The sequence below is a fragment of the Chiloscyllium plagiosum genome, chromosome 29, assembly GCF_004010195.1.
Source record: "Chiloscyllium plagiosum isolate BGI_BamShark_2017 chromosome 29, ASM401019v2, whole genome shotgun sequence".
Lineage (NCBI taxonomy): Eukaryota > Metazoa > Chordata > Chondrichthyes > Orectolobiformes > Hemiscylliidae > Chiloscyllium > Chiloscyllium plagiosum.
The window spans coordinates 40,004,898-40,030,266 of NC_057738.1; the positions used below are offsets into that span (position 1 = coordinate 40,004,898).

The window sequence follows — 25,369 nt, forward strand, 5'->3', positions numbered from 1 at the left end:
GTACTCAAAGATAACGTTTTTCACTGTTCACTTCACCACCAATTTTTTTCTTTCCTTCCATTGGTGAGTTGGTTGAGTTTTTGTTTCAATCCAACAGTCTTTGCCCCTCTTCACAATCTAGCTGCTGTTGATGGAAACAACGACACTTATGCTGATTGCTCAAGCTTAGAATCAGGATGCAAACTAATGAACCGTAGACAACATGCCACAGGTGTTGCCACTGTCGACTGAACAACAACCCAACGTGTATTGCTGCCATTACAGGAAAGTTTAAAAAGACAGTAGAAGGAATAAAAGTACTATAATAGAGTAGATTAGAATATCTTTTATTGCCACATGTACTCCAGTACAGGAGCACAGTGAAACATTTTTACAATGGCTGCCTTTAAAAGGCACCATCTGAGATAAAAATACCTAGGTACAAATGTTGGATACAAAAGAGGATTAAAAGGAAAAGTCGTAGCATTACAACCAGTATCTATAAAATAACTTAGAAATAAGATATTTATAGCTGAATTAAAGGATTTACATTATAGTCAAGTAAAGAATTTCAGCTAGCAGCAGTTCAGCACATGGTCTGATCACCAGCACCAGCTAACAACTGACCTGCTCCGCTCCAAGCTTCCAGTCTGGTCCTCACTGGCACTCAGCTGCAACAAGCCAAGTTGTACCATCCCAGTACTTGCCTTGCCCCGTGGGCAGCCATGGTACTGGTGTTGCCCCTCAGGCAGCCCCACTACTCGCCTTGCTATTCGGGCAGTCCTCGTACACTTGTTGTCCCTCGCACAGCTCCAGGACATTCCAGTGGTTCTCAGCTCTCTCGATGGGTTCTCACACTCCCATCTCCCACGAGGGACAGACCCAACAACATGATTCAATTGATTGGAATAAATATATGCAGCTAAATAAGATTGCTGTCCATTTGTACAGCAGAATGATAAAGTCTTCCACTAAAGAAAAGTAATATTTATCTTTAACTGCATGAAAAATCTGGAGATTTGATTCAGTCCATTCTTGATGGTTATCCAGAATAGGTAAGAAATGGGTACACATCTAAAAGACTTGGTTGGCTTCAGGTGAAAACAACATCAAATTTCTCCAAACGTATTTTGTGGAATATTTAGAAGAATACACGAGCATGGGAAACTCAGCAAGAATACTGAGCCTCAGTCACATCATTGGGGCAATGAATAGCTCATTAGCAAAGCAACTTTTTTCACATAAATCAAGAGTTCTTTGGAAGGCAGATCTGGAATAGAAAGTTACGGTCTTGCACTGACAGAGATCTCCATTTGAAACAGCTGTTTAATGGTTTTGTGAAGAGTACAGCATTTGGAGATTCCGACCAAATATTGATTTTCATTTTATCTTTTCCCATTTTATGGACAGACCATGTATTGATTTGATTTGATTTACTGTCACATGTACCCAAATACAATGAAAAGCTTTGTTTGCGAGCAGTACAGGCAGATCATAATAAACAAGGACATACAGAAAATTGGGTGAAAAAAACTTGGACAGTGAGGCATACAGGTTACACCACACAGGATATGCTTGAGACAAGAACAACATTAATAAGATCAACATTATTGAAGTTGGAGAGTCCGTTTAGCAGTCTAATAATGGCAGGGAAGAAGCTGTTCTTGAATTTGTTGGTGCGTTTGTTCAAGCTCCTATATCTTCTGCCAGATGGAAGTGGTTGTAAGAGAGCATTACAGGGGTGGGATGGGATCTTTGATGATGTTGGCAGCCTTTCTGCAGCAACCTCTCCATGGATGGGAGGTTGCCTTCCCTGATGGTCTGGGCCATGCACATAACTTTTGGTAGTTTCTTACAGTCCTGGGCAGAACAGTTGCCATTTCAGGCCATAATGCACCCAGATAGAATGCTTTCTATGGTGCATCTGTAAACGTTGGTGAGGGTCTTTATGGAAATGCCAAATTTCCTGAGCCACTTGAGGAAGAAAAAGGTGTTATTGTGCCTTCTTGACCATTGCTTCTACGTGGGAAGGCCAGGACAGGTTGTCATTTCCTTAACTCTTAGGAACTGGATGCTCTCAACTCTCTCAAACTCCGCTTCATTGATGTAGATGGAGACATGTTCTCCTCATTCCTTTCTGTAGGAAATGACCAATTCTTTAGTTTTGTTGACATTGAGAGAGGGGTTGCCATCACTGCAACATGTCACCAAGCCGTCTATTTCCTTTCTGCATTCTGACTCATTGCTGTGTGATATCCGTGGGGTCATCAGCATACGTGCAGATGGCAATCATTCGATGTACAGGGAGTAAAGTAGATGGCTGAGAACACATCCTTGCAGGCCTCCTGTGTTGAGTGTTATCGTGGAAGTGGTGCAGTTATCTGCCTTCACTGATTGTGGTCTATGGGTCAGGAAGCTGAGGATCTAGTTGCAGAGGGTGGAGCTAAGACCTAGGTCTCAGAGTTTTGAGATCAGTCTGGAGGTGTTCAATTTGGAGCTGTAGTCCTGGTTATCTGGATGTTCCAGGGATGAGTGCAGGCCTAGGGAAATGGCATCCGTTGTGAACCTGTTACATTGGTAGACACATTGCAGTGATTCGAGGCAATCTGAGAGACGAGAGTTGATATTGAGGTGTGTGCCGAATTGAGCACCTTACTTAATCAAAGTTCTTGAAAGTAGGAGTTGCAGGTAGATAGGACAGTGAAGTTGGCATTTGATATGCTTGCCTTCATTTGTGAGTACACAGAATATCAGAGTTGGAAGATGGCATGGCAGGTGTACGCGATATTGGTTAGGCCACTTTTGAATACTGCGTTCAATCCTGGTCTCCCTGATGTAGGAAGGATGTTGTGAAACTTGAAAGGGTTCAGAAAAGATTTACAAAGACGTTGCCAAGGTTGGAGCGTTTGAGCTAAAGGGAGAGACTGAATCGGCTGAGGCTATTTTCCCTGGAGCATCTGATGTTGAGGGAGCGACCTTACAGAGAGGCATAGTAGGTAAATGGCCATGGTGCTCTTCCACAGGGTAGCGGAGTCCAAAGCTAGAGGGCATAGGTTTAAGGGGAGAGGGGAAAGATTTAAAAGGAACCCAAGATAATTTTTTTCATGCAGAGGATGGTGCGTGTATGGAATGAGCTGCCAGAAGTGGTGAAAGCTGCTACAATTACGATATTTAAACAGGCACCTGGATGGATATATGAATAGAAAGGGTTTTGAGGGACATGGACCAAATGCTGGCAAACGGGACTAGATTAATTTAGGCTATCTGGTCGGCATGGACAAGTTGGACAGTTTTCATGCTGTACAGTTCTAGGACTCTACATAAAGCACTGGAGAGAGTGCAAAGCAGATTTACTACAATAATTCCAAAGAATGAAGGATTTTAGATACAGGGAAAGATTTTGCTTAAATTGGACTTATTTTCCTTGAAGCAGAGAGGATCAAGTGGCGACCTTATTGAGGTGTCAAAATGTAAACAATTTTGATGCAGTAAAGAAAGATTTTCTGTTTCTATTAGTTGATATGTCAGTGTTTAGGGACCACATTTCAAGACTGCGTGCAAGAGAGTTAGGAGTGAGATGAGGAGAAACTTTTTACTCATTATTAGGATTTGCAATGTGCTGCCCGGGAGAGTGGATTCCACAAGTGATTTCAAAAAAAAAAAAGAGCTGGATATATATTTGAAAATGATGAATTTAAAGGGCTATGGAGATAGAGTTGGAGAATGGGACTAGCTGGTTAGTTCTTTTGGGAGCCAGTAAAATATGATGGACTGTATTGTAAAATTGTAGAATTCTACAATGTATAACAGTACAGTCCTCAATGTTGGGCCAGCTTTTTATCCTACTTGCAGCTCAAACTCAATTCCCCTGCTAATGAAAGCCAACACACCATCTGCTTTTAAAAGCCCTCTCAACTTGGGTGGCAACTTTGAGGGATCTATGGACAGAGACCACAAGATCCCTCTGTTCCTCACACTGTCAAAAATCCTGCCTTTAACCCTGTATTCAACATTCAAATTTGACCTTCAAAAGTGAATCGTTTCACACTTTTCCAGGTTAAACTCCATCTGCCACTGCTCAGCCCAGCTCTGCATCCTGTCAATGTCCCGTTGCAACCTACAACAGCCCTCCACACTATCCCCAACTCTTAACCTGTGTGTCATCAGCAAACGTACTAACCCACCCTTCCACTTCCTCATCCAAGTCATTTATAAAAATCACAAAGAGCAGAGGTCCCAGAACTGATCTGTGCGGACCACCACTGGTTGCTGAGCCATCTACATCTGGTCTTCTATGGGCCAGCCAATTCTGTATCCAGACAGCCAGATTTCCCTATATCCCCTGTCTCCTTACTTTCTGAATGAGCCTACCATGGGGAACCTTATCAAACACTTTACTAAAATCCATGTATATCACATTTACTGCTCTACCTTCATCGTGTTTTGTCACATCCTCAAATAATTCAATAAGATTTGTGAGGCATGATCTACAAAGCCAAGCTGATGATCTCTAATCAAACTGCGGTTTTCCACGTAATCATAAATTCTGTCTCAGAATCCTCTACAATACTTTGCTCAGAACTGACATAAGACTGACTGGTCTGTAATTTCTAGGATTATCCCTATCCCTTTTCTTCAACAAAGGAATAACAATTGCCATCCTCCAATTATCTGGCACTACTCCAGTGGACCATGAGGACACTAAGATTATCACCAAAGGCACAGCAATCTCTTTCCTCGTTTCCTGTAGTAACCTAGGGTATATCTTATCTGGCCCAGGGGATTTATCTATCGTTATGTTTTTCAAACTTTTCACCACATCCTCCTTCCTTACATCAACCTGTTCTAGTATATCAGTCTGTTTTACGCTGCCATTAGAAATGTCAAGGTCCCTCTCAGTAGTGAACATGGAAGCAAAGTATTCATTAAAGATCTTTCCTAACACCTCCAATCAAGGCACAAATTCCCTCCACTATCCCTGATTGATCCTAGTCTCACTCTGGCCATCCTCTTATTCCTTACATAAGTGTACAACGCCTTGTGGTTTTCCTTAAGCCTACCCGCTAAAGCTTTTTCATGCCCCCTTCTAACTCTCATCTATTCTTCAGTTCCTTCCTGGCTACCTTGTAACTCCCTAGAGCACTATCTGATCCTTGCCTCCTCAACCTTAAGTAAGCTTCTTTCTTCCGCTTGACGAGATGTTCCACGTCCCTTGTTACCCAAGGTTCCTTCAATCTACCATCCCTTCCTTGCCTCAGTGGGACAATCCTGCCCAGCACTATCAGCAAGTGCATCCTAAAAAACCTCCACATTTCTGTCATGCATTTCCCTGAGAACATCTGTTGCCAATTTAGGTGCCCCAGTTCCTGCCTAATAGCATTGTAGTTCCCCCTCCCCTAATTAAAATATGTTCCCATACCGTCTGCACCTATCTCTTTCCACAAGTACAGTTAAGATCAGGGAGTTGTGATCACTATCACTACAATACTCCTTGCAAAACTCACACCTGCAACTTTAGCAACACAGTGCTCCAAGATTTAGCTGTTTATTATAACTCCACAGAAGAGGTCAACAAAATAAAACACACTACGGATGCTGGAGATCTGAATCAAAACCAGAAACTGCTGGAGAAACCCAGCAGGTCTGGCAGCACCTGTGGAGACAGAAACAGAGTTAACATTTGAGGTGCAATGACAAAAGAATGTTAACTGTTTTTTTCTCCCCATCTGTTAAGTTTCTGCACTTTCTGGTTTTGCCACAGAAGTGGCAAAAAAACTGTAACTGCCCAATTTAAAACATTTTTACTTCATAGGCATCATGATGCATTCACACCTCAGAGATTCAGCATGAAGCATGACTGTCTTGCCCATAAGCTAATCACAAAGCATAAATAAAGTGTGAAGGCTTAAACACTCTCCTCCACTTCATTCCAGTCAAGGTTCAGTGTTTGCAGCACGGCTGCAATGTGAAGCAAAAAGTGCTTTGCAGTGATACTGCTTGCAATGAAAACACATTATTCATTCTGGATTTTTAAAAAATGTGTGTTTAAAATTGTTTGAAATTTGAGTCTAGGGAGATTATCTACATGGTTTTCATTCACTACCTTGATCAGTGCCACTCTAACCTTGTCTCTGTGTGAGACACAAGAAAAAAAGTACATTTATAAAACACATTCTCACATCCTACACTTCCCAAAACGTTTTACAGGCTTTTACATTTTTAAAAAATAGCTAACAATGTGAGGTGATTTGAGCACCAAATCTGACCAGCAGCAATGTTCAGCCAATCTACTCTTGCGTGGTGCTGGTTGAGGGGTAAATGTTATCCAAGGCATCAAGAGAAATCTCCAATTCTTTTTCAAATATCCAATCACTGACATCCAGCATCAGTAGGCATCACAATTTAACATTTTATTTGAAAGACAACAGACAGGGCAGTTCTCCATCAACACTGCACCACAGTGACAACCAAATGTTGTCGTCATGTTTCTGGCATAAGCTTTCAAATCCATTACTTTTCAACTTGTGAATGTCAGTGCTGAGCTGAGGCAGAAACCTTAAAATCATGGTAAAGAACAAATGCTATTTCGCACAAACCTATGTATGAAGGGTATGTTATTAGCAGCACACTCAACTGCAATTACATCTCTAAGCAGAAAAGGAGGCATAATTCATGCTTAAATAAGAATTCAAAAGGTTTCTCAATAAACTAATTAAAATCAGCAATAAACTAAGCAATAAAAAAAGTGAGCTTATAATGAGATTTGGGAACTTTTCAGTCAAAGCTCATCAGGTTGGATAATTATTTTTAAAAATTGAAAATTAAAGCCTTGAAATTAAACCAAGCTTTTTGAAACATCTTTCAAGATACGTAAAATAGAAAAAAGGGCAGTCATTAATGATTATCAATTGTGACTTAGTCAAAGATTTTTAGAAACATCCTGCCCTAAAACCACTAATGTCGGACCTTCCAACTGTAATTGTAACTTAGAATCAAATAAAATAAATGAAACTGGAGCTAATATTCAATGGATCAGAAATTTTCATGCAAGCATGCAGATACAGTCTATTCTATTCACTACATTTAAATCAAAATAAAAAGCTTTCACAATAATGGAGAAATAAGCACATTAATTTTATCACAAAATCAACTTGGCAGGTGTAATGTTTCACACAGATCTTGTTTCCATCTGCTAACATGCATGATATGTACCAAAGCTGACAACACAGGTTGTTAATACAAATAAGTAAAGAAAGAAATTAAGAACGGGCGACATGTAGCTGCTGTAACATCATCTTACAGCACCTTTAACAAAACATAATATGCTTCACACGATCATAAACCAAACCACTGAGATATTAAGGCAGATGACCAAAGTCTCAGTCAAAAAATTAAGTTTTAAAGATGCAGAAGAGGTTTGTGGTGAGAATTCTGAAGCTCAGAGCTCAGACAGCTGAACCCAAAACAATAATTCACAGGTTTTGTGATTGGAAAGTACAGAGTTAAGGACAGTTACAGTATTGAAAACAAAATTTGAAAACAAAGGTGACAATTTTAAAAGCTAGGCTCTCTTTATTGGGTCAGTGCAGGTCAGTGAAGACAGTATCAAGTGATTGGGGCTTCAACACAGCCAGAGTTGAAATGTGTGGTGCTGGAAAAGCACAACAGGTCAAGCAGCAACCGAGGAATGCCATTCCTGATGAAGGGCTTATGCCTGAAACATCGATTCTCCTGCTCCTCAGATGCTGCCTGACCTGCTGTGTTTTTCCATTGCCACACTTTTCGACTGATTTCCAGGATCTGCAGTCCTCACTCCTCCTTCAACACAGCCAACACAGTTTACAGGTAATAAAACAGAGACTCTCTTGGAGCAGTGTGGGCTTGTGGCGCAATGGTAGAGCGTCTGCCTCCAGATCAGACAGTTGAGTGTTCAAATCATGTCAGGCTCACTGAAGCTCAATTTCTGGGGCAGCACGGTGGCTCAGCGGTTAGCACTGCTGCCTTACAGCACCAGGGTCCCAGGTTTGATTCCAGCTTTGGGCGACTGTCTGTGTGGAGTTTGCACATTCTCCCTGTGTCTGTGTGGGTTTCTTCCCAAAGATGTGCAGGTCAGGTGAATTGGCCATGGTAAGTTGCCCATAGTATTAGGTGCATTAGTCAGAGAGAAATGAACCTTGGTGGGTTACTCTTCGTAGGGTCGGTGTGGGTTAGTTGGGCCAAAGGGCATGTTTCCGCCCTGTAGGGAATCTAATCTAATCTAAAAAAAAGGTGTAAAAGTCAAGTGCAGAAGTAGTGATGAACATTTCAACAGTGAATAAGACAAGCCTGGGACACAGTTGAGGATTTTTAATGGGGTGGGCAGGTCATCTTAGTGATGATGTGTATATGCAATAAGAAGTCACATCAGGGTAAAACATTGGACTGATTAAGTCTCAGATATTTGCCATGAAGGGAAAATTTTGGTAAAATGGTGGTAGGACTGAGTCTAATGATAGCAATGCTCTTAATATTTAATTGAACAAATTATCTGTTCATCCAGTTCTGTACGTCAAACAGGTAGTCTGGTCATTTAGAGAGTGAAGGAATGAGAGAGGTTCAGCTCGTGGCAGCAGCATCCCTGAGGAAACAGATTTCTGACCACTTACAGACAGACAGCATGTAGTGCCTGAAAATAGAATTAGGTGCTCTAATGCAAAACAGCAAGTCCGGAAGCCTTTTCCCCAAATTGCCTTGTGATCACACGGTATATGGTACATTGGTTGGCATTCATACGCGTGAGTGTCATGCTGACTGCCGCAAACAGGAAATTGATAGAAAACAAAACACGATGCTTCCAGCGAACATTGCTATCAGACATGAACCAGGGAATTATAACTCACAGTATACCTGCTCCTGCGAATATTCAATATTTTTCTTGTATGGCCAAGACGAAAACGAAATTGATACCATAAATGATTCATATCAATAATAATTCTAACGATTTTAGTTACTGACAGGCATTACAAGTACGTTTGTACAAATTTCCCTCTAGTCCGAGCCTCAGTTCCATCTATCCGTACTTCGCTATTATGCACACCACAACGATCATTTTAACGTGATTTAAGTGTTATGCATTACGTTCCTTCAAAAGCATATTGTTCTCGAACTCAACCTCCACTACTTACAATGCAATACCATACTTGTCAAAAATAAAGAGACTGCTGGAAAAACGCAAAACAGCAAATCTAGCAGCATCTGTGGAATGAAAGCAGAATTAGCGTTTCCAGTGACCCTTCTTTAAGGAAGATCACCGGACCCGAAACGTTCATTCTGCCTTCACTCCACAATTATCATTCTGCCATTCCCACCAACCCTGCTTCCTTAGTCTCATTACTGCCGCAGGTTTCAATACCATTTCACTTTCACTTCAGACTGTGCCTCCAATTCCCAGCTCAGCCCCCAGTACCCACCCTCTGTGTCCCCAGTCCCTGCAGGTGCTACCTCGACCACTCACTGAGTTGCCCGGGCGCGGGAGCCAGGTCCTTGGGGGGAGTGGACGTGTGCCTCTCGAAATTGCCGGGGTTGGAGAAGTAATCGCGGAGCCGGGGCAGCTCCCTGCCTGCTTCCTGCAGCTCGGTGTGGAACTCCAGTGCGGTGAGGATGTACTGGTCCCGCAGCAGCTGGGCCGCGATGGTATCCAGGGGAACGCGAGGCGGCTCTGCCCCCAGCGGTAGCCCGACCGCCGTCTCCCTCAGCCCGACACCGGCGTAACCGTAACCCGCCTCCTGCTGAGGTGACAGGGGCAGCGTGGGGATGTGAGCGGCAGGGAGCGACGGGCCCGGCGCACCGACATCTTTGCCCCTCCGTGATCTTCTCTCAGATTCTTCATCCGAGTCGCTGAGGAAAGGATTGACACTAGACGCCGCCATCTTGCTTCTCGTCTTCCTGGTTGTAATCTCGCGATAGCAATACGGAAGAAACCTACGGCCTGCCTACTCTATCTGATGATCGGACAAGAAGGCTGCCCACCCATAATAACTGACAGCAACTTACACCAATAACAACTAGGATAGACCCGTCATGAGATAGTCCCGCCTACGAAACCGCGGGGCAACTGCGCCTGCTCATGGGTGTCAGCAAGCGCAGCCTTTCAACAGCATTTATGGAGTATTAATAATTACAGAAAACGTATAGTTTTCTCCTTTCCTCAGCTGGCAAAAACTTTATTATTTTTATAACTCATTGATTGCGGCTGTTGAAGGAGGCAAACTTGACATACGATGCAGAGGGTCAAAGGTCGCAACTGTAAAGCGGCCGCGCAGGCGTAGTACGCCGCATTGACCGAATCAATGTCAAGCGCTGTCCGTTTCCCATAGGCGTGTTTCCAGGCATTGATGCGCATTAATCATGCAGGTAAATGTGGAAATGAGTGTGTCTTGCTTTGAAATAACCTGACCTATGCTTTTGGATCTAACTTTGTTGCGGGGAGAGGGGGAGTCAGTTCGATTCTAGTTCAGACAATGGAGAGTGTCTGATCGAGTGCAGTCCTGATCACTATCCCCCCACACACTCACATACACACACAGCATTAATCCCCACTCCCCAGGATTTACCCACCTCTTTCCCCCAACCAAGAATTTACTCACCTTCCACCCAGGGTATAATGAGTGATGTGCCAAAGGGATCAGTGATGGAACCTCGACTTGTTTTTACAAACTGTGCCAATGGCTTGAATGAAGAGGGCAAAGGTATGGTTGTTATATTTGATGATAATACAAAGTAGATAGGAAAGTAAGTTGGGAAGAGGACATAAAGTGACTACCCAGGGTATATAGATAGTAGCTCAATGGTTAGCTCCGCTGCCTTACAGTGCCTGGGACACAGGCTCAATTCCACTCCTCTGTGTCAAGTTTGCACATTCTCCCAGTGCTCTGGTTTCCTCCCTCTGACCAAAGCTGTGCAGGTTGGGGTGTATTGGCCATGCTAAATTGCTCGTAGTATTCAGGGATGTGCAGGCTGGTCATAGGAAATGCAAGGTTACAGGGAGAGGGTAGGGCATACTCTTCAGTGGGTTGGTGTGGACCTGATGGGCTGTAAACGGCCAGGGGTAATTAACACAAGGCTTCAAGATATCAGGATAAACAGATAGTTTAAATGGAGACAAACTCTTTCTGCTGTTTGAGGAATCTAGTATGAAAGGATAGTATCAAAAAAAGTAGAGCCAGATCTTTTAGAAATGCTTTTTCATTCAAAGGTTTGTAAAACTTTGGAATTCTTTTCTGCAAATAGTAGATCAATTTTTAATTTTAAATCTGAGACTGATATATTTTTGTTAACCAAAGTTATTAAGGCCATCCAAAAATATTTATTAAGAAGGCAAAAGAGAGTAGTCTGCAACAGATGACAGCTCAGCCATGATCTCATTAAATAGTGGAACAGATTCTAGAGATAAATGGTTTACTCCTGTTCTATGCTGCAAGGAGATTCAGGAGAAAACTCTTTGCTATAAACAATTGTATAAATATAAAATTTGCTGCCAAAATGATTTAGTATGGATGCACTAAGACAGGAGGGCAGTAGAAACTTTGTAGATCTGACTGCATCTGTCCAGAGAGAAACCGAGTAAATGTTTTGAATTCAGTATAATTCTTCTTCCAACTACTGTGGATTGGTTAGCTTAGTTGGCTGGATGGTTGGTTTGTATTACAGAGTGACACTGTTACAAAGGCAAACCTTTTCTGCTATTCTGCTAATTAACTCAAATAACCAGAGAAGCTTGCCTCACAATCTATTAAATAGAGTGACAGAAAACTCTCTTCTTCCAACTACTGTGGATTGGTTAGCTTAGTTGGCTGGATGGTTGGTTTGTATTACAGAGTGACACTGTTACAAAGGCAAACCTTTTCTGCTACGAAGGCGAAATGAAGGCAAACTTTTTCTGCTAATTAACTCAAATACCCAGAGAAGCTTGCCTCACAATCTATTAAGGAGAAAGTGAGGTCTGCAGATGCTGGAGATCAGAGCTGGAAATGTGTTGCTGGAAAAGCGCAGCAGGTCAGGCAGCATCCAGGGAACAGGAGAATCGACGTTTTGGGCATAAGCCCTTCTTCAGGAAGAAGGGCTTATGCCCGAAACGTCGATTCTCCTGTTCCCTGGATGCTGCCTGACCTGCTGCGCTTTTCCAGCAACACATTTCCAGCTCACAATCTATTAAATAGAGTGACAGAAAACTCCCAAATTCTACTATTTAAAGAAAATAACATCAATTTATTTTCTAACTCTAAAAGTGAACATTAAATAAAAACTATTCACAAATTTAAGCTCCCCTTTCTCTTAACTGCTTACTATCTGCATCCAACTCTATAACAAACTACTGTTCTAATAAGACACTTATTAAAATTACATCAACTTAATTTCAAAAACACAGTCTCTGTTGTCTTCTGTGTCTTCACTGCTGCTGATCTTCCTCGGTCATTATCTTTCTTTTTACTGCGAGTATGTTTCACATAAGAAGGTACGTTTGATAATGTTTTCTAATATCTTTGAGAGCGAGATATTAGGTGGGCACTTTAGCTCTCCAGGAGTTTTTCTCTCTACAGCAATTGCTCTCTGGCCAATTCTAATACTCCCAGCATCAGATCGTCTCATTGGTTTGATGTTGGTAAAACAATAAATTCAAACTTGATTGGGTTTTAGTTTCCTGAAGCATAATGTAAACTGGTTAAATTTGAATTGTTGTCAAAACAGCAACCAAAAGTTAAGTATCCATTTCACACCCAAAGGTTGCATATTTTCAATTTTCCAGTAAACTCTGGGACTGCCATCTAGTCATATGCACAAATGCTTGTAATAAGACCATAAGACATAGGAGCGGAAGTAAGGCCATTCAGCCCATCGAGTCCACTCCGCCATTCAATCATGGCTGATGGGCATTTCAACTCCACTTACCCGCATTCTCCCCGTAGCCCTTAATTCCTTGTGACATCAAGAATTTATCAATTTCTGCTTTGAAGACATTTAGCGTCCCAGCCTCCACTGCACTCTGTGGCAATGAATTCCACAGGCCCACCACTCTCTGGCTGAAGAAATGTCTCCACATTTCTGTTCTGAATTCTGTTGTTAAAATCAGAACAACATTCTCTCTCTCTTAAAGGTACAGTATATGCCTTCAACTTCACAACAACACCAACAGCACTGGTTCAATTTCTGTACTATCTGAGATGACCATGAAGATCCTGCCTTCTCAACCTCCACAGATTTGAGGTGACCTCAGGTTAAACTCACCACCAGTTGTCTGTTTCTAATAAGAGACCAGTTCTGTGGTCCTGAGAGACTATGGTGGCTAATCTGGAGTACTTTTCTTTTATACAGATGCATTTATGCAAAATCTGGATAAACCCAAAAGGAGCAAGAAGTTATGCTGGTAGGGTGGGAGGACATCCTTCGGTACAAATTCTGGCACAAACCAGTTAGGTCAATTGACCTGTTTTTGTTTTGTAATCAAAATACCTATCCATCGTTGTCTTTATGAATTGAATTATAATCAATGTTGTTTATCCAAACCCTTAATTTATATATCGATGCTGGCATTTTCATAATACCAAAGCACAAATTTTCATCTATCTCAGTAATACCAAGGTAGGATCTCCATAACCTGCTGCAGCAATAAATTCCACAGATTAACCACCCTCAGTCTAAACAAAGTCCTCCTCATCTCAGTGAGGAGATCTTTTCTTCCTTAGTACCTATACTTGCGTTTGTAATTGGTGTTGTCTCTATCTAATTTCTCGCAATAATGTTTTTTCTTTCCTTTTTTTAGACATAACTATTATCTTGAAAGTAAATGATAAATTTTGCTATATTAACCTGTACTTTGTTAATTTATACAGTCAGATGTGAGGAATTCTGTGGTAACAACTCACCTGTGTCTCCGTAGTGTCTGTTTTCAATTTACAAAGCACAAGTCCGGAGTGTGATGGAATACTCTTCACTTACCCTGGATGGGTGCAGTTTGACTCCATTCAGGACAAAGCAGCTCACTTGATTGACATCCCATCCATCACCTTCTTCACAGATATCAGTGTGTACTTTATGTAATATATGCTGGAACAGGTCACCAAGCATTCACTAGCATTTTCCAAACCTCCAGCCTTTGCTACCTGGAAGGGCAAGGGCAGCTGATACATGGGAAAGCTGACACCTGCGAGTTCCCCTCCAAGCCACTTACTGAGCTGATTGGGAGCTATATTGCTAGTCTTTTACTGTAATTGGGTCAAAACCCTGGAACTCCTTGCTTAACAGTGATATGGTGGCTCTATATCTAGAGGACTGCAACAATTCAAGAAGACAGCTTAGCACAATGTTCTGAATGGCAATTGGGAATGGGCAATAACACCTTATTCCATGAATGAAATTTTTAATAATTAAAAACTTTTAAAAATGCATTTCCAATCAGATATTTCTTATTACAATCGATTGTTTTTCACATTGTTTAGCTGTAAAGATCTGTAACATTGTATAAAGACTTCCAAGAATTGAGGTTTCTGAATATCAGTACATATTAAAATAGACAATTTAATATGTAACTATTATAAAACAATGTGGTTACTAGGGAAAGGATTCAGCTCGGTTAGAAATACACTCGCTGTGTCTAAATTGCTAAAAATAATTCCATGTTTCTGTTTGATTTTCAGTTTCTCCTGGAATGAAGTGATCAGATTTATGTTTAAACATGCTGACATTCTTCCTGATTGGCTTGCTTGTGCATCTCATCTTCTTTGCCTCCATTTTTGACATTTATTTCACCTCTCCCCTGGTGCATGGAACGACTCCTCATCGAACAGCACTACCACCACCAGCTAAGCGTCTTGTTCTCTTTGTTGCTGATGGATTGCGTGCAGATACCTTTTTTGAGCTGGATCAGAATGGACAAACACGTTCACCATTTCTCCGGTATGAGTGGTCATATGAAGCATTTCAAAGAAACGTTTTTAAGATCATGAAACTATTTGAAAGGGGTAGAAGTCAAGTTGTGGTTTCCTTTTATAGGGAGAATTAAGAAAGTATAGGCACTAGTAAATCCAGTAGGAATTCAAGGGAAACTTTATATCCAAGAGAGTCTTTTGAAAGTGGAACTTGCTAGCAAAAGGAGTACTTGAGCTAAATCACAAAAATTCATTTCAGTGGAGGCTGGGTGAAAGTATGGTGCTGAAGGGAACAGCAGGATACATTGATACCCTGAGCTTAAGAAAGGCGAGAAAATGCTTGTATGGAGAAAAGACCGGCTTGGACCAATTGAGCCTCCAGTCAGTTCTGCTGAGTTCTTCACACTCACTCTGTCCAAACAATGATGGATACAATGTTTATATACATTCACTGAGACTAGATAATTAGTTATAGTTGCTCAGCCTACCATGACTGGATTCATGCAATGTCTTGGCCTATTATGGCCAGAGAAGCAGTGTTAACGTGGACCCACATGTTTAATATTATTTGACTATTATTTAAGGTATTGTCATTATGTTATCGCACAAAACATGGTGTACTTTGCCATTTGTGCGTGACTGCATTCAGTTGTAATGTAACAACATTGGCATCTTATGTACATGCCTTACTTCTAATGGCCACATTCGTTAAGAGATAATAACTATGAGCTTAAAAACTCCTATTGACCCGCTTTTGCCCTGGCCTTTGAATCTTTAGTGTGGCCCAAGCATCTCACTTCACACACCAACAGCTCATACCACTGGTTACTTTCTCACAGATGTATAATACTTACCCAAACAAGTTCCAATCAAATTGCCCTCAACTCACATAACCATCATCTTTAGAACTGCTTCACTTCAGACTTTCCTGCCAGACTTTACTAGATGAAAACACTAGTTGGGCTGGATGACTTGTTTCCGTGTTTTAGGTCAATATAAATGAGATTCTGTTCTTGAAATTGCAGCTGTACAGGACACTGGTTAGGCCACTTTTAGAATAATGCATTCAATTCTGGGCTCCCTGCTATATGAAAAATACTGTTAAACTTGAAAGGGTTGAAAAAAGCTTTACAAGGATATTGCCAGGGTTAGAAGGATTGAGCTAAAGGGAGAGGCTGAATAGCCTCGAGCTATTTTTCCTGGAGCGTCAGAGGCTGAGGGGGTGACCATATAAACATTTATAAATCATGAGGTGCATGAATAGGGTGAATAGTCAAGGGCTTTTCCCCAGGGGAGTCCAAGACCGGAGGGCATAGGTTTAAGGTGAGAGGGGAAAGATTTAACAGGAACCTTGGGCAATGTTTTCATGCAGAGGGTGGTGCATATACGGAATTATCTGCCAGAGGGAAACTGGTACAATTACAACATTTAAAAGGCATCAGGATGGGTATATGAATAGGAAGGGTTTGGAGGGATATGGACCAAATGCTGGTAAATGGGACTAGATTAATTTAAGATATCTGGTTGGCATAGACAAATTGGACTGAGTGGTCTGTTTCCATTCCGTACATCTCTATGACTCCAAATGTCCTTTGAAAAGTTTTTCAAATACTTTACCTTCTAATTTTAGATCATGTCCAGCAAGTGTCCTTCCATGTATACAGTTTTCATCACTTGTGCCAATTGGTTTTATTTCCATTAGTTGTAGAAAGCTTGAAATATTTTAAGTATCTTGTTCATTTTTTAAAACATTTTCACCAAAAGATTAGTTTGAGTGCAAGAAGTATTATTTTGTGGTAATTTGGCAATACTATCGCTCTTTATCTGATGATGGTACATGCATTTTGGCTTCAAATTGAAGTCTGTTGAACACTTCTTTTGATTAGATACTCGAGAGTATCATATTGTTCAGATTTACACATGAATAAAATCCAATTGGATGATCTAAGGATGAAATCCATATTTTCAGAAAAGGGGAGATTCTCTATGATTCTAAAAGTAGTGACTTTTAAGGTGAACATAATCAATTCACCTTAATTGAATTGAGTTTGTCTTTTTATAGATGTATAAATGCAGTTTCTTTTAGATGAGTTGAACCACAAGGTACAATCAACAATATAGACATGATCTGGCATCAACGCCAGTGTTTGAATGCACATTGCAGATTATTCAGTAAATTCCAGTTTTACTGCTGCAGTTCCAACTTCATACAGTGAAATGGACCATTCTATAGAAATATAAACATCGCAAACAGAAACAAAAAAAAAGTTTAGTGATTGAATAATATACTTGGGTTTAAATGCGGCACTCATTGGTACAAAGAAACACTCATTTTTGGTTGTCTGTGAAGATGTGAAACAGATTTAATTTACTATAGAAATAGCATAGGATTATCCACAACTTGAAACTTCTTGTCAAAAATACTGTTGGTTTGTCAGAAAATACTTAGTTTACAGGGGCAAAGGGCTCACATACAGCTCACAAAATGGCCATTTTGGTGGTGAATTTTGAAAATTAATTTGGTCCTCTTGACTTAATTTAAGCTCAGAGTGGAAAAGTGTGGTGCTGGAAAAGCGCAACCGGTCAGGCAGCATCCAAGGAGCAGGAGAATTGACGTTTTGTACATATGCTTATGCTCAAAGCGTTAATTCTCCTGCTCCTCGGATGCTGCCTGACCGGCTGTGCGCCACACTCTTTGACTCTGATCTCCAGCATCAGCAGCCCTCATGTTCTCCCAGTTAATTTAAGCTCATCCCAGCAACTAGATCAGGAATCTGATTAAGGGAGTCAGTATATGCGTGCCTATGTCTGTGTAGAATGGGAGTACAACTGGCATTGGTCACTTTGGCTTTGCAGGTAGGGGAAGGTGAGGGATATAATGAGGGTTTACAGTAATGAATAACAGTTTAGTATTGTGCTCAATGCTATGTTCACTTGACTGTAGGAACACACAGACCAAAAACAGACATTCTGCATGTTTGGAATAACTTCCTCCTTGTATGCTCAATTTTGTAAATTGTGTATGTGCTTACAGGAATGTGGTTGAGCACCATGGAAGCTGGGGTGTGTCTCACACACGGGTTCCAACTGAATCCAGACCTGGTCATGTGGCTTTGATTGCAGGGTTTTATGAAGATGTCAGTGCTGTTGCTAAAGGTGTGCAGTATTTAATGAATTTATATATTTTTACTTGGCTTGCTCATTGTTCTTTTTATCTTTTCCACAAAGTCCAAAGCAATCTAATTAAACATCCCTTCTCAAGGTGTACTAGAAAGAAAACTAATAAATGTGGTCAGTGTAAACAAACAGTAACCCCATCCCCATGGAGTCATTTGCTAACTGTATTTATTAATAATGTGGGAATTATTTGTGACTGCTTTAGCTGGTTAATATATTTTACAGCAATGCATGTTAATATTAGTTGTCCCATGGAATGCAATCTAACTTGTAAAATGTATCAATAACCAGAAGTTTTACCCTTGCTATGATACAACTTTGCTTTACATCCATTTAAGAGCTTCAGCATTATGAAATCAGATATGTCACCTATTATATTAGCATAGCGTACTCCAGCATTGCAATAGAGGATTGCATGTCTGTGTCTTTATAAGCTTCAATTTGATCCTGTGTATACTTGGTCCAAGTCCCTTGAATTCCTAACTTTGTGGCAATTTTGCTGAGTCACTACAGAAATATTTGAGGTTTTGCAACATTCAGGTTCAAAACCTAAATGTGCAAATGCTTGCTTTTCCAGAGATGTGTGCAGCTGTGGAAGTTATTGCTTTTTTAAAAATATGACAGTACAACACATCAGATAAATGATATCAGTTTCTGTTGGAAACGGTGAGTACTTCACCTCTTGACTTCCCCAAAGCCTGTCCACCATCTAACAAGACACAAGCCAGAATTATGATGGAATACTCTCCAATTGCTTGGATGGGTGCAGCTCCAACAACATTCACAATCATGCAGGACAAATCAGTCAGCTTGATTGGCACCACATCCACAAAATCCATTCCTTCCATCACTGACATTCAGCAGCAGTGTGTGCCAGCTACAACATGCACTGCAGAAATTCACCAACGATCCTTAGACGGAGTCATCCAAACCCATAACCATTTCTCTCTGGAAAGACAAGGACAGCAGATACATAGGAATACCATCACCTGCAGGTTCCCCTTCAATCCATTGACCATCCCAACTTGGAAATATATCACCATTCCTTCACTGCTGTTGGGTCAAAATCCTGGAATTCCTAAGGACATTTTGGCTCAGCCTTAAGCACAAAGACTGCAGCACTTTAAGAGGATAGCTCACCACCACATTCTCAGAGGTAACTAGAGGTCTCATGAGTGAATAAAACAATAAAAATTAGCCTTACAGAATGCATATTGTTGCAAAAATCCTCAGCAGCTTATCTGTAGAGTGTGCAATCTTTAAGACACATGTTTAAAAAAGATGAGGGGCAAATTTTTTATATAAAGGGTTGTTTGTGTGTGGAATGAACTTCCTGAGGAAATGGTGGATGTGGATATAATTACAATGTTTAAAAGACATTTGGAAAGTACATCAATAGGAGAGTTTTGGAGGGATATGGGCCAGGAGCAGACAGGTGGGTTTAATTCAGTTTGCAATTATGATCGGTATGGACTGGTTGGATGGAAGGGTCTGCTTTCATGCTGTATGACTATATGGCTGGATGAGCAGGGAACCTCACTCACTACGGGGACACTTCAGTAGCACAGCAATGTACAAGTCACAATGTTTTGACCAATAGCAGTTAGAAAATCATGAATAGTTCATGCCTGAATTCCTGTGTGCACTACCAGTGAACGAGGCTCCTTGTTAGTGATATGGACAGATGAACTATCCTTGTAACCAAGGAAGCAAAAAACTCAGGATGTGGACATATAAGTGCTGCCATCCTTGCAGTGGGGCTACACGAGGGAGGGAGTTCCAGGATTCTGATGCCACAGTTAAGGAACAGCAGTCAAGTTCTGGAACTTGAAGGTGGTGGTGTTTCCTTTCATCTGCTGCTTTCTCCTCTAGTTGGTAGTGGTTGAAGGTTTGAAAGGTGCTGCCGAAAGAACCTTGATGAATTGCTACAACGCATTTTGTAGATGTCACATATTGACGGCACGTGTACTGATGAAAGATGTGTAATTTGAACATGATAGGTGGGGTACTATCCAGGGGCTGCTTTGTCATGATAGTATCACCTTTCTTAAATGAAGTTGGAGTTATAGCCATCCAGGAAAGTGGAGTGTAATTCATCATGCTGCTGTCTTGTTCCTTATAGATGGTGGATGGGCTTTAAAGCTCAGAGGGTGAGTTACTCACTGCTAAGTTCTCAGTCTGTTCCTATTGTCACAGTATTTATGTAGTTAGTCAATGGTAACTCATTAAGATGTTGATAACAGGATTGAATGATGGTAAAAATATTGAATATCATGGAGATATGGTAAAGATTTTTTTTTCAGAGATGATTATTACCTGATGCTTCTTTTTTCAAACACAAATGTTACATGTCATTCAGCAGTCCAAGCTCAGAAAGGTTCTCCAGGTCTTATAGACACCAGCTGTTTGAGTATCTGGAGTTGTGAGTGATACAGGATACTGCATTCATCTGCAAACATTTCCATTTCTCTCTTTAGAGGGGTTTGACAGGGTAGATGTGGGGTGGTTATCTTCCTTTGTGAGAGAGTCAAGGACCAGAGTAAGAGGTCACCCATTTAAGACAAAATTGGAGGAATTTCTTCTCTGAGGTTGGTCAGTCTGTGGAAATGTTTACTGCAGGGGGTTGTAAAGGCTGCGTCATTAACTATATTCAATTTGAGAAAGGGAGTTTTTCATCTGTAAAGGAATCGAGGGTTATGAGGAAAACACATCAAACCATAAATTGAGGATTATCACATCAGCCATGCATTCATTGAATGGCAGACATACTTGTTCGGTTCAATGGCCTATTTTCTGCTCCTTCATCATGTGATGTTATGTTGAAGGGAAGATAATTGTAAAAGTATTTGAAGGTATGGTTGGACTTAGGCACCACCCAGCGAGCTCTTGATGTAATGTGAGAAGTTGGCAGAATTTCAGAAGTTGGTGTAATTTATTAATTAAGTAGATGCAATTACTTGCTTTTATTCTTATAATTTTGCAGGTTGGAAAGAAAACCCAGTGGAATTTGATTCTGTTTTTAATGAAAGCAAATACACCTGGTGCTGGGGAAGTCCTGACATTTTGCCAATGTTTGCGAAAGGTAAGGCACACTGGTCTTGTTGCTGCAACATAAGCCGTATCAAAAATAACATTTTTAAAAATACAAGCTTTGGTGAAGAGCTAGGGTGTAAGGAATGTCCAGACGAGATTTGAGGCAGGGAGTAGAAAAATTTATGGAGGTATTACAGAGATTCAGGCTCAAGCAACTGAAGGTATGGCAACCACTAAAAAGATCAGTGAAAATAGGAAGTTGCAAGAGGAAGGAAATGGAGCAGCATTAACATCGTGGAGGGTTGCTGGGCTGGAGGAGCTTATACAGGTAGGGAGAGGTGAGATCATGGAGAGATTTGAAAATGGGAAGATAGTTTTTTTAAAAAAAGAAACAAAACTAAGAAAGGAATCAAATTTCTACTCCAGTGTATTCACTGCAGTATGCTATAAAAACTCAGCATTTTTAAAAAATACTTTTGAACGGTTACAAAATTCAAGAAAACAAGCAAGAGACGTAAGTAGACCTCACATGATCCGCAATTATGTGTATACCTTCCTGTTTTGAGGAATGGGGGAGGGAGTGGAATTACCATCAAACTGCCTCTGATATTAAGATTGTTTTTTTTACTAAAAGTAAATGTTCCATAATGTCATGGCTCAAGTTCTGGATCTGCCATTATGGTGGAGAGATAATAAATATGGATGTAGGTTTGCTAGCTGAGCTGGAATGTTCATTTTCAGATGTTTTGTCACCATACTAAGTAACATCATCAGCGAGCCTCCAGATGAAGCACTGGTGGCATGGCCCACTTTCTATTTATGTATTTAGGTTTCCTTGGGTTGGTGTTGTCATTTCCTGTGGTGATATCGTTTCCTGTTCTATTGCCCAGGGGGTGGTAAATGGGGTCCAATTCAATGTGTTTGTTGATAGAGTTCCGGTTGGAATGCCGCACGAGAATTCCTAGCAGCATGGGCATTCCAACCGCAATTCTATCAACAAACACATGACTTAGATCCCATTTACCATTCCCTGAGGAAAAAGAACAGGAAATAGCATCACCACAGGAAATGACATCACCAATTTAAGGAAACCTAAACACGTAAATTGAAAGTGGGCCAAGTCACCAGTGCTTCATCCTGAGGCTCACTGATGATGTTACCTAGTATGGTGACGAAACATCTGAAAATGAACCTTCCAACTCCGCGAGCAAACCTATATCCAGAACCTCAACCTGAGCTACAAATCTTCTCAAAACTCACTAAGATAATAAATATTATTGGATATGAGTTTTTGAGGTGTTTTTGAGCAAATGGGTCCATGACTTCAAGCAGTTGTTCATTAAGAGTGCTGTCATTGTCTATCACAGACATTTACAATGCACTGCTGCAACATAGAATTCTAAAATGATGCAGCACAGCAGGAAGTCATTTGATTCAATTTGCTTGTGTCAACTTTTGAATGGCTGACTCCTGTTCCAATTTTTTATGACCTGATACATCATCGCACTATGTGAAACTATAGATTTGATGTATATGTATTTCTGGACCAGGTTTGTAAAATAGAAAGCAACGCATCATTTTTGAGAACCTTTTCCCTCAACTTTGCAGAGGGATGTTGGATATGTGTGTTGCCTTATAGGAATTATTTTCTACAGTTATAAAATCTAAGAATGCATATAAGTTGAAATGTAGAAAACCATATATACTGCTTTACTAAGGTTCAAAACAACAAGGTTCATTATTCAGTTCAAACTTTAATTGAACTACCTGTCAGACTTTTTGTTAAATGAGTCCATAGCTCTGTGCAGCCTTTCTTATTGAAACGTGGAGCAGGTTCCAGGTATCGAATGGTCTATTCCTGTTCGAATTCACATGTCTGTTTGATCAGGGTGTACAAACTCCTGTGTACAAAGTCTCTATTTTCCATTATTAGGTCATCCTGGTTTAAGTTATCAAAATGCTTGTATGCTGCAGGTGCCAGCAGTGACCATGTCTTCACACAAATGTATCCAGCTGAGAAGGAGGACTTTGCTGCTCAGGATGCATCGAAGCTGGACACCTGGGTTTTCGATGAAGTAAAGGTATCAGGAATGTGCTTCACCTGTTCGCATGTTTACCAATAGTAATTGGAAAATGCTAACTTTCTTTCAGAAGATACTTACTGTCCCCATTTTAATTTGATGCTCCTCTAATTCTGACCTCTTGCCTATGCCCAGTTTTCACGACTCCATCATTAATTGTTAGGCATTAAGCTTTGGAACTCTCTCCGTAAAGTTCTTCACTTCTCTAGTCATCTTCCTTAATATCTCGTCATACAGATCAGTATCAGATTACATTTGTGAAATGCTCTGGGATGGTTGACAACATTCAAGATGCTACACAAATACAAGTTAATGAAAGATGCTGTTGTAGTTATGTTGCTTGTGCTGTAAATTCTTAATTATCAAGAGGTTGAAAGATTATTTGAGATGTGCAGGAATGTAGAGTATAAGTTAACATCAGATCCACTAAAAACTTATTAAATGGCTGAGCATGATCGAATGCTGAGTGGCCCACTCTTGTTTCTTGGTCGTATGTTCATAAAGACACTTCCATAATTTTCAGTAGCTGTTTAAAATCTGACCTGAAAAAATCTCAGATCTGATTTTGAAATACAGATGGAAAAAGTTTTGCAGACAAGAATAATACTGACTGACTTAAGGGAATGGTAATGCATAATAAGAAATGCCTTTGGCTGTGCTGAAAGTAGATCTCTGGAAGTGGAGGTTGGAATGATTGGTGTAGTGCATTAAGACATGATCCTTTCACTTCTGGGGTGTGAGCCAGAAGCTTGTCTGGACAGATAAGATGAAACCTTCCTGGTTACGCATTGTTAGAATCCTGCATGAAATGGATTTGAGATCTTAATTCTTGGAAACACAGTACTGTGCCTGATTTGACAGTACTTGTCACTCATACTTGAGCTGTGTGAATTCATGAAATTGAAGAGTGGAGGGTGTTGTTTAGAAGTTATCAGACATGGAAGGATGAGGCATGATGTGGGACCGTAATAGAAGGAGCATTACTGTAGCTGCCTGTGCAAATTGATCTTTGTTTCCCAATGTCCTCATGTCTTTTCTTTTGTTTTCCAACAGGAGTTTTTTGAATTTGCAAAACAAAATGAACTGCTGTCAAAGAAAATGAGACAAGATCAAGTTATTTATTTCCTTCATTTGCTTGGGCTGGATACCAACGGACATGCTCACAGGCCAATGTCAAGGTGATTCTCTCTTGTACTTCTTAATTTTTATAGCATTTTCCTGCACTTTGAGTTGTACCTTTTTCATCTCCCAAGGTTTGCTGGCTTCATGTTCCCTGGTTGAAAGGCAGAAAGTGTAAAATTACTGTTCAAAACCAATTAACAGACATGTTAAGGACTGTATACTGGTGAGTTTTAAATCATCAGTTGGAAAACTGCTAGAATCCATTAAAAACTAATATTTGGAAATCTTACCTGATTGATTTAAGAAGGCATTTAGTATGGTTCCACCTGGAAGGTTGCTAACAAAATGGGGGTGAGGTATTGTGAACATCATAGCACGATAAATATGGAATGAATTGGGAGTAAAAAGATTGAATTCTTTCCCCTTTCATTCCATATGAAAATGTGAAAGACTTGGGAATGTATTAAAATTTAGTAGCTGATATTGGCTGTGAGGAGAAGGGTGTATGATCAAGAAGGCAGTAGAAAATACTGACCAGGAGCTTTGATAATTTTGGCCTACCTTTAGGAAAGACCTACGTGCCTTGATGAAAGTCTAGTGATCATGATCTAGATGATACCTGGATTAAGCAGCTGAGCCATGGTTACTGAGTGTTTTAATTAGACTCCATTGACTTCTTTAATTACTCTATTCGGATAAGGTGTTATGTCCTTGTGCCTGGTTAGCCGAATTGGTGAAACAACAGGTTGTCCTGAAATGCCAAACACACTGGCGCAATCAGTAGTCCAGATCTAAACTGATGAAATAGTGCAGTGAAATGTGGCTTCTTCTCTAGAAGTCACTGAGAGCTGACATGATGGAAGCCTTCAGAATCATTAAAGGATTTAGACAATAGGTGCAGGAGTAGGCCATTCAGCCCTTCGAGCCTGCACCGCCATTCAATATAATCATGGCTGATCATTCCTAATCAGTATCCTGTTCCTGCCTTATCTCCATAACCCCTGATTCCACTATCTTTGAGAGGTCTATCCAACTCTTTCTTAAATGAATCCAGAAAGTGGGCCTCCACTGCCC

The 25,369-nt window shown here is 40.6% G+C and overlaps 2 protein-coding genes across 8 annotated transcripts in view; one reads left to right on the forward strand and one right to left on the reverse strand.

The window, feature by feature from the left end:
• Positions 1-9,998, reverse strand: part of relch (RAB11 binding and LisH domain, coiled-coil and HEAT repeat containing) — a 92,656-nt gene extending 82,658 nt beyond the window's left edge. For 2 of the 5 annotated variants that reach the window (XM_043719609.1, XM_043719607.1), the window contains exon 1: positions 9,473-9,998. In XM_043719609.1, coding sequence (XP_043575544.1) covers positions 9,473-9,887 — 415 coding nt within the window. In that variant the 5' untranslated portion in view covers positions 9,888-9,998. The remainder of the gene's footprint in view (positions 1-9,472) is intronic. The other 3 variants (XM_043719605.1, XM_043719610.1, XM_043719608.1) reach the window with 3 other exon arrangements.
• Positions 9,999-10,119: 121 nt separating this feature from the next.
• pign (phosphatidylinositol glycan anchor biosynthesis, class N) overlaps positions 10,120-25,369 on the forward strand; it is a 111,794-nt gene continuing 96,544 nt past the window's right edge. Inside the window, exons 1-6 of one of the 3 annotated variants that reach the window (XM_043719611.1) lie at positions 10,120-10,371; positions 14,652-14,910; positions 17,917-18,038; positions 21,043-21,141; positions 23,067-23,173; positions 24,227-24,351. In XM_043719611.1, the coding sequence (XP_043575546.1) occupies positions 14,690-14,910; positions 17,917-18,038; positions 21,043-21,141; positions 23,067-23,173; positions 24,227-24,351 (674 nt within the window). In that variant the 5' untranslated portion in view covers positions 10,120-10,371; positions 14,652-14,689. Of the gene's footprint in view, positions 10,372-14,651; positions 14,911-17,916; positions 18,039-21,042; positions 21,142-23,025; positions 23,174-24,226; positions 24,352-25,369 lie in introns of those variants that run through there. The other 2 variants (XM_043719612.1, XM_043719613.1) reach the window with 2 other exon arrangements.